Raw genomic sequence first — 12,650 nt, 5'->3', positions numbered from 1 at the left:
AGTCAGAGGCGCGAGAGAATTTTATTGTCTGTAACAAAAGAGGGAAGTTACAGTTATCAGGTCTGGAGGAAATGGCTGCATTGATATGTTTATGGAGATCAGAAGGAGTGAGGATGTTTTTTTGTTTAACGATAGTACTGAGGTGGAGGAAACGTGACTGAGTGGTCTTTTTGATAAGATTTTGAATCACTGAATTGAAAATGAGATGAGAAGTGAGATTACACTGAAGTTTGTAGTGGAAGAAGTTTAGCGGACAGGGGCCCATGGTGGTTTTGGATATGATATGTATTCTGTTCTTCAGTATAGCGTCTAATTAAAAAGCCTTTTCCACTATCTTAAATCAGCAGGATAGTTCTTGTTCACATCATCATAACAGCATTGCTCCATGAAATATGTAAAGCGTGCTTACAAACTCACCCTTGTGAAGTATTGGGATATTACCAATACTCCCTCAAGTATTGTTTGGCCTTTAATACAGTATATGCTGCACCAAAAAAGGCAGATATTTTGCTTTGCTGACCCTGGAAATCAAAAGACAAGAGGAGAGGAGGGGGTACATATAGCAAGACCTGCCATAAACCATTTGAAAAGCAATGAAGACCGCTGCCCCGGACCACACAGGGCATTAAGGTCACAGTGGGCCACTTTTCCAGCCGAACTTCGAATTGCACAGCTCAGTGGTGCTGCAGATTGGGCTCGGTAAGGGCCACTTTGCTTTGACATGCAAAGGGCTTTTGCCTGAGACTTCCCATTCTCTGAACTGGAAAAATAATACAGATCTGTGAATGCAGCCTTCCATAGTGTCATTTGGTTTAAGCTTTTGTGGTGAGTTCTGAAGGTAAAGCTAGCGGCACAAAACCTACAGTATATAACTTTTGGGCATTGGCTCAACTTTATGCAAATGTGGTACAGATGATGACTTGAACAACCCTTCTCTATGGAAAAAAACGTGTGCAAACTCACCTGCTACTTTTGCGAGGCAGAGGTAGATCCTTCTGGGGAGAAAGACAAAAAATAAGCAAAAATCACATTAGAAACTGTATGCACAAATACTCTATCCAGTATCCACAACACATCAATGTACTTTTTTTCTTTACACAAATACATGTTCAAGTGGCATTTTAAGCACATAACAAACAGCGCTGACTTTTAACCAAAGACTTTTGCAACTGCTTTTGATGCAAGAGGGAACGAGAGGAAGCCAACATCAGTTCAGAATTATTTGCTGCTGTATTTATGGCATGACAGGGCTGGGATGTGATTACAATCCACTGGGAGGGATCTCTTATACTGTGTGTTGCCCATCTTGTCCTGATTTGATTCTATTCAACACAGGACTATGGTACGATCAGGTTACTGTCAATTCCTCAGCCCGTCCTGGGCCTTATCGAGTCATTCTCCGGCCCGCACTATCTGCTACGGCGATACCATCATCCACTTTTTGCTATGACGAAAAGCCGTTACATCAGAAGACAAAAACGTGTGAATCGGATACCCGTTCAGTTTCAGTTTCAAATTGGGCTAATTCAGGCGAACCATTTCAGCAGTAAGTTCAATTAAAGCAGTACTAAGTAACTAATGCCCCTAGAGGCCATAAGTGCCACTGCAGGTCTTGTAGCATGTTGTGTCTTTTTTTTACTCATTAATTATCTGTGAGAGTAAATACTACGCTGACAGAAAAGAGGTATATTGTACATCTAATTACACAATGGAGATTTTTTTTCACTCAAACTTGGCTGTAAACACTGTTTAAGTGCCGCTAGCCTGCAGTTAGCTTTGCCCGTTAGCTTAGCTTCTTCTTTGTTGTACTATTAATGTGCTAACAACTATTAGCGTGTATTGGGGCCTCCAACCTGTAGGCAGCGAAGTTGCAATTGTGTTTTTCTGGCCAGAGACACCAGGGGGAGATCACCCCTTTAACACTTGTATTACTCCCAGAGGAACTACGAAAATTATTCATTAATGTAAACAAGTTATTTAGTAGGTACTGCTTTAAATTCAAGCAAAAAATGCAAGCAATGTGGTTTTTCAGCAAATTGTTAAAAATAGACAAATACAAAGTCCGAAATGAGGCTATGTTAGCAAAAAAAGAGTCGATGAATGAGTGATTTTGTATATCGTGGTTTCTTGAGATATGGTTATTGTTATAATAACCATAGTTTAGCAGTATATTTTGCATCCCACCTTATTTCAATATTTTTTTAATGTATATTTACAATGATTTGTATAAATTCTTCACCATTTTAGTCAACTATTGTGGCCACTTCCGCTGTCAAAAACAGTCTAAATGATTTGAATATGTCCGTGAAAAAGAACCTCTGGCAGCAACTCAGCGAGACATTAAAACATGCACTTAATATAAAGCTGTGGGGAGCCAGCGGAGCCAGGGCAACCCCACTGGGAATCACAAATGCACGATAATAACTTATAGCTCCGCTGACTATGTGCTAATGGTGAGCTAAAATTATGCTGCCACTACCATTAACTCCAGAGCAACTTTTGGCTCAGGGTTTTTGGGGGAGTTTTAAGCTAATAAAAAATGAAGTTAATAAAATGTAATAATTGTTTCCTCATTATTACACTTTAGTAACACATCACTGATGGTACGCAAGGATGCCACAGCACAGGAGCAGAAGCCAATGGTATATTTATTCATTGTTTTGACACTGTTCAGAGTTCTGTTCAGAATGGAAAATAATGGTAGTGTATGAAAATAATACTAGTAGATGAATATTAATTAACAAGGGAAAATGTAAGAAAATAAATAAGGGAACTTCCGGAAACTATAGGCCTTTCTGGTCAAGCAAAGAAAATAACCGCCCTCTCTTTTGCATTTCTTGTAACAAAATATGAATGCTAAGTGGGTGTCAGAAACTTATTTTAGCATGCCTGTGTCGGCGTCCCAGCGGTGGTCAGAGGAAAGCAGTCATATGTCTGGGAATGACATCACTCATTACGAGGAGAGCACTTTCTGGGGCAGCTAATGAGTCCATGATCAAGGGGAAGTGAGCTCGTCCAGGGTGACTCACAGAAAGAGGGGGGCCTGTAAGACTCGTAAATAAACTGCGTGTGTGTGGGTGGGGGTGGGTAGATGGGGTAGTTAATGGGATGGATCGAACCCCAACACCTGCTACCCCTCGCTGTCCAAATGCAGCTACTGTACGTGTTGTTGCCATGAAACTATACAATACTCAAAGTGACTATGGCAACGGTGCAGTAATTCATTCATACACAAAAATTACAACGATTTGCCAAAAGCAAATGCACAAACGAATTAGTGTGACATGTTCTCAATCACTTTATTTTTGTAAAGCCAGATATCACAATATAGTCACCTCACAGGGCTTTTCAAGTAGGCTGTTCCATAATTTGATTAACTAAACAGAAGACCAATTTGGACAGATACTATCAAACATAGAAACTGAGAAAGGCAAATGAAGGACCCAGCTTTTTTCAAAAAGTCAACAAACAGCTAGCTTATGAGCTATTAGCTAAAGACCTACAAATGTATTTTTCTGCAACACTCAAGAGGCACCAAGAGCACCCCACCCCTGCAGCACAGTGGAGGCGTCACAAGAGGTGCTGCAAGAAACAGTGAAGGGACAAATGAGGAGGTATCTGGCCAAGACTTGCAGCTAAGCCACACATGCCTCCGATGCCTACTATTGTAAAGGTGGTGAAAGACTGTGTGGCAGAGGGAGCTGCACAGGAGGAAGAGGAAGGAGGAGGTGGAGGAGCTGAGCAGTGTGGGACAACACGCTCTGGAAAAGGGATAAACCCAGGAGATGGTGCACCGTTTCAGAGGATCAGAGGAGGACTGAAGGCAACCTGCCAGGTTTCATCCGGGTATTCCGGTTTCCCCTTCCTCCAAAAACATGCTGGTCAGGTTGAACCACAATGGCGGCACACTCAGTGGCAGCGGCTCAGGACTAACCCAACACCTGAACGTGATTTTGTTTTACTTTTACTTTTACCAAACAGTAGGGAGTGAGGAGTTTCTCTCTCTAAATCAGAATGTCAGGCACACTAGAAGGTAGCCATTTATCTCTTCTGTTTTCAGGCTATCCTACTCATTTGAGTCTTAACTGGGGCGCACCATGAACTGCAGCAACAGAAAACAGACCTACATTAAAAACTCTGTGTAGAGAGTGACTGTGAGATGACAATGAGTGTCAAGAGTCACTTCAATATCATCGTTGTCCAGGGTTCAATGTGTCCAAGACAAAAGAGAGTGGTATCACGCTGCTGTTCTGGGCAGTGCGTGAGACTTCTGCTGTGTGTCCGCTGCCAAAAAGACAGCAGATTGCAAGGCAAATGTCACTTGGTGTGCAATATTCAGCTCAGCAGCAACAGCCTTCAGTAATACACTTCAAAAGCTGTGGATTCTTGGTCAAAACTTTCTCAAACTCATAAAAAAAAAGAGAAAAAAAAGAAAGAAAAAGGTTTCCACAAACTTTCCACAGCAAAGCAAAGTCTTGAAAGTTGGAATGTACCAATAACTTGCACAGATACGAAATCAAAACCACTAAATGAGCAGACTCTATCTAAATCGATAATCAATCATAAAATTTTGGGGAAATGCTTACTCAGTGCAGGCAAGATGAGACACAGTAGGAAGGCAGTGAGTGGCAGGACTTGGCAGAGAAAGCCACCTATTCTGGAGTGATCACAGTTTTATCCCTGGTGCTTAGCATATTGAGGATGGGCATGCTGCCCAGAACAAAATATTGGACAAATTAAGCTACAGCGTGTAAGGGAGGGACACAGACAAGCATTAGATTTGAGGACTTTGTTTGTTCAACCGTAAAGGCTGAGCATAGATTTTGTTTTTCGAATCACTATCCATCCCTATGAGGAAACAGGATTTATCATATTTTGCTTTATTGCCTAGGTATTTCTATATATTGTAAAGAGACCTTTTAACAGTAAGAGAAGACAACACAACACATCAGCAATCACATATGGGGAGACGGACCTCACTCTGTACCACTTTGAAGAAATCCTGTATTGACTGTAATGTTGGTTTTAAACTATTGACTGCTGAATCTAGAGAGGTAACCTGACCCCTTCGCAGTAAAAGTGGACCCTGCCCATAAGGGGATCCCGATGCTGTAATAGCCACTTAAAGGAGTCTACCGTACAGTAGCCCCATCTGTGTTAGCCCCTCCCTCCCCCTCAGCTTCCTCTGGCCCATCTCGTCCTGTCCCGGGACCTTTCATCCCTTAACCCATCTGCTGCTGGTTGTTGGTTGAGTTCCCAGAGGGCTCGCCATTAGTCCAGCTAATGGGCCGACTAAAGCCCCTCAGCATTTAGCCTTTCTCGGTTTGAGATATGGATATCGACCACTTCATTGATGGGACCGCACAGTAGGGCATGGCTTGGAGTCAATTTGACATGCACAGATAAAAACATGAATAATATACTCAGGGTGCAATCCAGTGAAGGGAGGGGCTCATTAAAAGCGAAGTTTGATGCAGCTCCAGTGGGTTGTGGCTGGATACAAAGTCCATCTGGGCCAAGAGTAGTCTGTACTTAGGTCTTGCTGCTTCTCTGTCGATTGAAGCCTTTATACTTTCTCCAAAATGTCGCCTTCACCCCATGGCATCTCTGTCTCAGTCTGATTTGGTTGCTGAATTGGCGTGTGATGGATGAAATACTGTTTGTTGTTCTTGTAGCAGAAACTTCAAAATTAAGGCAACAATCAATGAATTGACTGTTATATATATTAGATTTAGACATTAATAAGACATTACATCGACATTTCACCTATGTTATTTTACTGAATGGAAAACATGCCAACAACAAGGCAGAGCGCAAGTCCCCAAACACAAAAACATTACATCACTGCTTGGAAAATTACACTATGCTGCCACAAAAGACACATACAGCTCGCAGTGGCTATGAACAATAGTACATTTAAAGGTGGCTCAGACCAAAATGACACCTAGGGGGATATGAAGGAGAGACTTATCACAATATCTTTTAATTTAGCATATGCTTTAATCCAAGAGGTTTAAACAATAGAAGCCCAGGACGCGGGGAAGTCAAGTCGGTCACGCTGGTAGTAATAACACCAGCCGACAGCCCTTTGCACAATTTTCCAGCTGTGCCTGTCTTGTGTTTATAAATGATAAGCAATCATCTGCAGCAGCCTAACAGTGCAAGATGCGGCGGTAGTACATTTACTGTAAATTCGTTCACAGAGAAGCAGAGGGGAACTGGCAGATAATGGCTCGGAAGAGAGCTGTGCCTTCTAGGACCGCACTTGATTCATTCAGCGCCCCCACCGCCACCACAAAGGCTGGCTGGAAGCTTTTACTGGAGGCTGTTGTGTCTGTCAAGATGGCTAAGTGACTACATCATTGAATTTTATGCAAATATACAACATAGTAACACACCTACTCAGGAGTACAAGGCAGCCCTCAACTACAGCATGTTGGATCATTAATGCAATACAAGGAGGATAAAAAGTGTTGATGCATTTTGTGATGTTTGACGATTATTTTCATTATAGCTCAGGGTTATTATGGCTAGAGAGCAAAGTAAACACGATTTGGGTCATTTGTTTGATACAGTGGTGATTTCTTATTTTACAAAAAAAACAATGTGCTTGTATAACACAACAGCAGAAAGTTCACTGAGTTCACGAGTTGTCAAAAAGCAAGAGGCTCTAGTAGCTACTATACTACAAGGAACACAGCACAGACACTCAAAAGACACAACCAAGACTTACATCAATGTGCAAAAACAGGATGCTACTCAAAAGTTTACGTTTTTAGATTGTATTTTAGGCTATAGGCAAAATGTAAAGGACACGGATTGTTATTCCTCACCTGCATCCTTCGTCTTCGGATGATCCCGGAGTCATCCATGGCACGTGGCCGGGTTCACACCTGGAGCAAGGTCGCGTGGCTCCTGTGGTTGCCAGGTTACAGGGACGTGGGGCCACTTCAGCGTGTCTTTTACAACAACAACGGGCACCACTGTGTGTCACTTAATCCTCTACCGCACCATTATCTGCGCGACTAACAAGAGTATTACAATGACTGAGAGGGGGGGGAAGTCACTCCCGCATCGCCCCCACAATTGTTGATAAATGAAGTTCAGCGTGCGCCACCTGTGTGCAGGACCTCCGCGGACACCCCATGGCCGAAAGGCAGCAGAGGCATGGGATCGGCGTGCTCGGCGAGGTCCAGCTGAGAGAGACACTACTGTGCACCCCTCGGGAAAGGCCAAGCTGTCGGTCCAAAGCAGAGATTAGGTAAGTTTGTAAACATGTCCGGTCCGAGCAGACGATGGCATTGTCTCGCACACAAAAGCAAAAGGTAAAATGTCAGTTAAAAAAAAAAAAAAGAATAAGTTATTAACCGTTACAACGCGCTAATAAATGCAACAACAAGCATCAGCCAAACCTGCACGTCAATCCACATTTACGATTTAAAAGCCGAATTAAAAATGAAAAATAAAATCACTGTGCCATGTTAGATCCAGATCGTCCCACTGGCGGGGAAAGAAAGAAAAGAAAAAAGCCCGCGATATAAATGTGCAGACCCGTCGCGTCCCTTTTGGTTTACGCACACCGTCGCGGAAGTCGGTCCATGAGCGAAATCACAGCTCTGCTCGTGAATCTTTCTGCCGCGGGCTCGCTCGTCCTCTGTCCTTTGCTGTGTTTTCTCACTAAAATGTGTCTGGATGGTTGCTACCACACAGGCTTCTCTCACCATCATCCACCACCCACTTCCCACAACCAAAAGACGGTTAACCCCTGCGTGGCCAGACGCTTTTGCTCTCGTGATCATTTCATTTCATTGGCTAAAATGGCTTTCGAAGGGCATGCAGCAGATATTAATTGACTGAAACAAGATTTAATAACAAAACTATATCACATCCATTACTTGTTATCGTGGATGTTGTGTTCATGTAGCCTAAGCTTGCCTATGCGAGCACATCGGCATAGCATGGGTTTCAAAGGAAGCTTTTTAAAATGCTACTCTTACAGTAAGAGCTGTGCTGTGGGTATTTTGAACACAAGACAAGACTGTTTCTTATAGTTTTTGTTAGTGATCGTTATAGTTAGAAGATATTTTCAGAAAGGTCCAAGAGTACGTCAGACACAAACTCAAATAGAGCTCAAGTCGTGGCCTTTTAAGTGGACCACTGATTGGTGCAATGGGTTATAGCCTGGTAATATGTGCCTCACTAGAATACAATTTTAATACACAACAGCTTCAAATTGCAGGTGCGCTTCATTCCTCCTTTGGACTCCTCTGCAGGACTCATGCAGCCTGATCAAAGAACAAGAACTGTGCTGTCCCCAGTTTGAGTAAACAAACTTTTAAGTTCACTTTTTTTTCTTGGCTGAGCACTTGTCCCTCAGAATGTCTGTACACGCCACTGGTATCACTGGTCCAAGTGCACATGCATAACCACCTAACATGGATTATAAGCTATTATTATTAAGTATGCCCTTTCTCTCCATTTCTGGGGAAGGAACTGGAAACTATTTTAGAGAATTCCACAAATATCCGAAGAGATATGAGTAGGGTTTGTATTCCACGTATTTCAGTAACTAATCAATCACAAATGAAGCAGTGCCAATAAGATATAAATATACACAGTAGGGTGCTTCTTTTGAATCCCTGTTAGATAGCCACCTCATTTATTATTATTCAGGTATTCCTATTCCAACAAAAATGCCATCAAGCGTCATGCATTACTCACCACAGCTGTCAGGGGATTGACCGCCATAACATTTCACAGCTCCTTTCACTTCATTTAATTCAATCCTTGATCCAAATGTTAATGAATGACTGCAGATTTGCGCCATTCAGAATTCTGACTTGCCGCTTGAAAGCCTACGGAGAAAATGTCAAGATATAAGGTCATGAATACCCTCCATATTTGGTTTTCTTACCCTTCCTTCACTGACAAATAAAATCCCTATGTATTGCACAGACATACCCCAAAAACAATACTCAGACACAAAGAACATTGTAGATATATGACTTTGCAATATTCAAATCTTGTAAAGAATGCTTCATTTGTCATTGTCAACAACACTCACTCCACATTTGTACAAGCCTTACATAGAGTCACAAGTAAAAAATCCACGACCCAGTTACAGCTTTTTTCACCTTCTTTGTACATTTCACTGCTGCTGCTGCTGCTGCTGCTGCTGCTTTTATTAATATTTAATAATTGATGATGACATACATTTTACATCTTTTTGTTCATTAGGCGCTGAGAGAGCTCCGGGAAGGGCTGTATGAACACATGCACACATTTATGGCTAAAGGCCCAATCTTACGCTTTATTCGTGCTTTCACATTAGCATTTATAAGCATACCGCAGCACCTGGACTGATTCTGTGCTGCCCCCCCTTAGTATTTAAGCACCACCTTGCCATTGTTTTGTGCTAGTTCATCACTTCCTCCTGGTGTGTCTAGTTCTGGCCCGGCTTAATCTAGTCTGGGCTTTTCTTTTTCATATATGTAAATATTTGCATCTTGTCTGAGAGTTGTGCTTTATGAGTCCATTCCTACTGAGCTCCTAAGCAAAACGTAGTAGCACCACCTCGTGACATCAGTGTGTGGAACTGAGTGTTTTGAGCTTTTGAGCAGGAAACAAGCTGACATCTGCAGAGAGAGGGCTACGCAAACATTCATTGTACATAAGATACCTTTATTTACTATTTAATTGATGGCACATTTCCTGTCTATTTTGCACACCCTGAGTGTTTCTTGAGAGCTGATTTAACAAGTGAATTTCTCCATTGTGAATTAATAAAGGATTATCTCATCTTATCTTATCTTATCTTAAAAAGGCATGAATGAAAACGCAACTCAAGGGACCAAAACAAAACATGGTTAAGAGCTCACAAAAGTTAGTTTAGCACAATAATGGCCCTTTATATATTTGTGTCATTGTTTGTGTGTTGGTCTAAGCGAGCTAACATTGGTCTTCTCCCTCCTCTTGGCAGGGCTGGGAGTCAGGGGTGCAGCTTGTGCCATTTCCTGTCCGAGCCTGTCTCACCAGAGCCAAGTCAGCTATCGTGTCTTCACAGATGCTGAGTGCCATGCTGCCTCAGATCCACTGCGGGTTTGCAGATGAGGTAAATCACAGGGGTAAAAAGATCTATCACAAATAGGACTGTTCATGTCATAGGCAGAGTGACTGAGTAATAATCAGACCACAGATATAAGGTTATTCAACTTTAGGGATAGTATTTGTTGATATGTTGTTAAAATATTATCCATAGTCAATATTATATGTTTTTCTTCATACAGATATCATACAGAGGGTTGTGTTTGATAACCATAAAAAAAATCTGACGGATGATTGGCGCATTCCATAATATCAATAACAAGTATTCAGACATTAAAGGATATGTTAAAGAAATAGGACATTTTTCCATACTGAGATATGTTCTTACCTGAACTTAGACGAGTTCATACATAACTCTCTGGTCTGTGTGCATGCTCGTGGAAGAGTGTAGAAGCTTCCAACTTCACCCCCGTTTGGAGCTATAGGAATACGTTGGGAGAGGCCAAATGCTACAACATCTTTGGTCGTTTTACGTGACTGAGGACATGCACAAAGACCAGACAGGTATGCATCAACTCGTCTAAGCTCAGGTAAGAACATATTTCTGTATGTAAAAACAGTGGCCTGTTCCTTTAAGTGGTGAAATGGTGCATTTGTAAGCACTTAAGGAACACGTTCATCACACACATTAGTACTAACTGGCCAATAAAAAGACTGATATGTCCGAAACCGATAAAAAGGACGATATATAAGTGACAGGGAAAGAGTTCACTCAGAGCTTTAAAATGAGCCCTCCCACAGTTTCCTAGGCCTCAGGGGAGCGGAAAAACATTGTGGTGAAAATCGGTCACAAGTTTGTGCACCTATTGTGCCCCTATTTTATGTATATTTGTGTTGTAGACTTTTGCTCATAATTTTGGAACCATAAGAGACCAAGAGCCAGATCTTGTGCCTGGTGCACGGAACTAATGGAGATTTTCCGAGTGGAGGAGCTATTGCACTATGTGCCTTTGCCACTTGCGAGAGTGTGTCGCTTATAAAAGGAGGTCGACTGCTCTAATGGAGGCCTCTCATTCATTTTCTCGTTTACATTGCGCTGACTTGTGTCCTTCCTTAAGAATTATAGGTTCTCGCAGGTCAAACTAAAAACTTTATTAACAGGCGCACATTTTAAAACTTTATTAACAGGCGCACATTTAATCTCTGGTCTCTAGTCTGCTCAAGCCAAACTTTATACAAGTGACAAAATACATGTTAGAGTCATCACAGCACAATCACTGTTTTAAAGAGCCGCCTCAGTAAATGGCCTAAATGAAGGCAGTTTGTGCTTTTGCTTTCATTTCGAGGCAACCTAAAGCCACATGGCTGATTTGCATACATTGCATAAGGAGGAGCAGAACTCACTGTGCGTTAATGCAGCATATTTCGCTGAAGATGAACCAAAGGACAGGATTTGGTGGAATATTTGACCAGAGCATTTTTTATTTTCGTGATGAAGCTGTAGGTATGGAAGGTAAATCTGAAACAGCTTTTTATCATCATCTGTTTTCTGTGTGGCTTCATATCGTTATTATCGTTATTGTGGTTCATGTTTGAGTCATTAAAGTGGCAGTAGTAGGAGTGTTTTTTGTTGTCAAATATGGGGATGTAGTTTTTCCGGAAACAGCTGTTGGTGATATCACCTCCCCTGTGTTTTTCGCCCTGGGTAAGGACGGTCGAATTAGGCAAATGCCGTTGAAGCTCTAGTTCCTAACTGCATAGGGCTCTACTAGTTTACCCAATGAAAGGTCAAGGATCAGGAGCTAGGATTAGGACATAGATGCTATTATTTGAGGGTTTTGGATGGAGCCTACCATTGGCACCCCAGTACTTCCCACTTAAATGTGCTTAAAAGTCTAGAGTAGCAAGATCTCAAAATGCACTCCTGATAAGCGCAAAATGTTACGTTATAGTCTGCATTTTAAAAACCCACGATTGGGCCCAAAGACTTACCCTTTTTTGTTTTGGAATCTAACTGATTTTTGTCTTTTAAACAACTCCCTCTGAAGTACCTACTAAACATGAATATACAGCACCCCCTGTTGTCATAGTTCAACACTGACACGTTTTGAAATATTTTTTTTAATTTGGCCAAAAATATCAGTGGTGCGCAATGTCATCGGCCAATCACAATCCCCAATTATCAGCATTAGAAAAACCCACATCGGTCGACATCTATTAGATATATTTCCATGATTGAAACCTTTGCCATAATAATAACTAAAGGCTATTTGAGAGATTCACAAAATATTGATGCGTTGTGAGAAAATCTAGTTTAACTTTCACATACGTCAGAGTGGCTTGCCTTCAACTATATGTTTGTTTTCTTTTCTCAATTACTTTAGAAGCCCCATGTTTCTGTCCACTTCTCTAAGCACCATCACAGTTCATTCCCCCCAGGCTTCTACCTGCCTCTCAGCTCAGCTCCTGTCTCAGCAGAAGTGGGTCATAGACTACAGCTGTGCTAAAAGGCGTGAGTGGAAGGATGAGTGTCTAAATAAAACACCATATGACTGGGGCTTGTTCATGAATATACACAGCTAACAAAGAAGTGAGAGGATGAGATT

The 12,650-nt window shown here is 41.8% G+C and overlaps 2 protein-coding genes across 3 annotated transcripts in view; one reads left to right on the top strand and one right to left on the bottom strand.

The window, feature by feature from the left end:
- mast1a (microtubule associated serine/threonine kinase 1a) overlaps positions 1-7,385 on the bottom strand; it is a 50,234-nt gene extending 42,849 nt beyond the window's left edge. Inside the window, exons 1-2 of one of the 2 annotated variants that reach the window (XM_079554424.1) lie at positions 6,834-7,385; positions 964-995 (exon numbers count right to left, since the gene is read on the bottom strand). In XM_079554424.1, coding sequence (XP_079410550.1) covers positions 964-995; positions 6,834-6,872 — 71 coding nt within the window. In that variant the 5' untranslated portion in view covers positions 6,873-7,385. The remainder of the gene's footprint in view (positions 1-963; positions 996-6,833) is intronic. The other variant, XM_079554425.1, reaches the window with a different exon arrangement.
- LOC306961596 (uncharacterized protein) overlaps positions 7,124-12,650 on the top strand; it is a 41,265-nt gene continuing 35,738 nt past the window's right edge. The window contains exons 1-2 of the mRNA XM_079554426.1: positions 7,124-7,261; positions 9,980-10,111. Of these exons, the coding sequence (XP_079410552.1) occupies positions 10,064-10,111 (48 nt within the window). The 5' untranslated portion in view covers positions 7,124-7,261; positions 9,980-10,063. The remainder of the gene's footprint in view (positions 7,262-9,979; positions 10,112-12,650) is intronic.

This window comes from Gobius niger (assembly GCF_951799975.1).
Source record: "Gobius niger genome assembly, chromosome: 3".
NCBI lineage: Eukaryota > Metazoa > Chordata > Actinopteri > Gobiiformes > Gobiidae > Gobius > Gobius niger.
The sequence above is the reverse complement of the archived record's forward strand: the minus strand, read 5'-3'. Positions and strand labels throughout refer to the sequence as shown.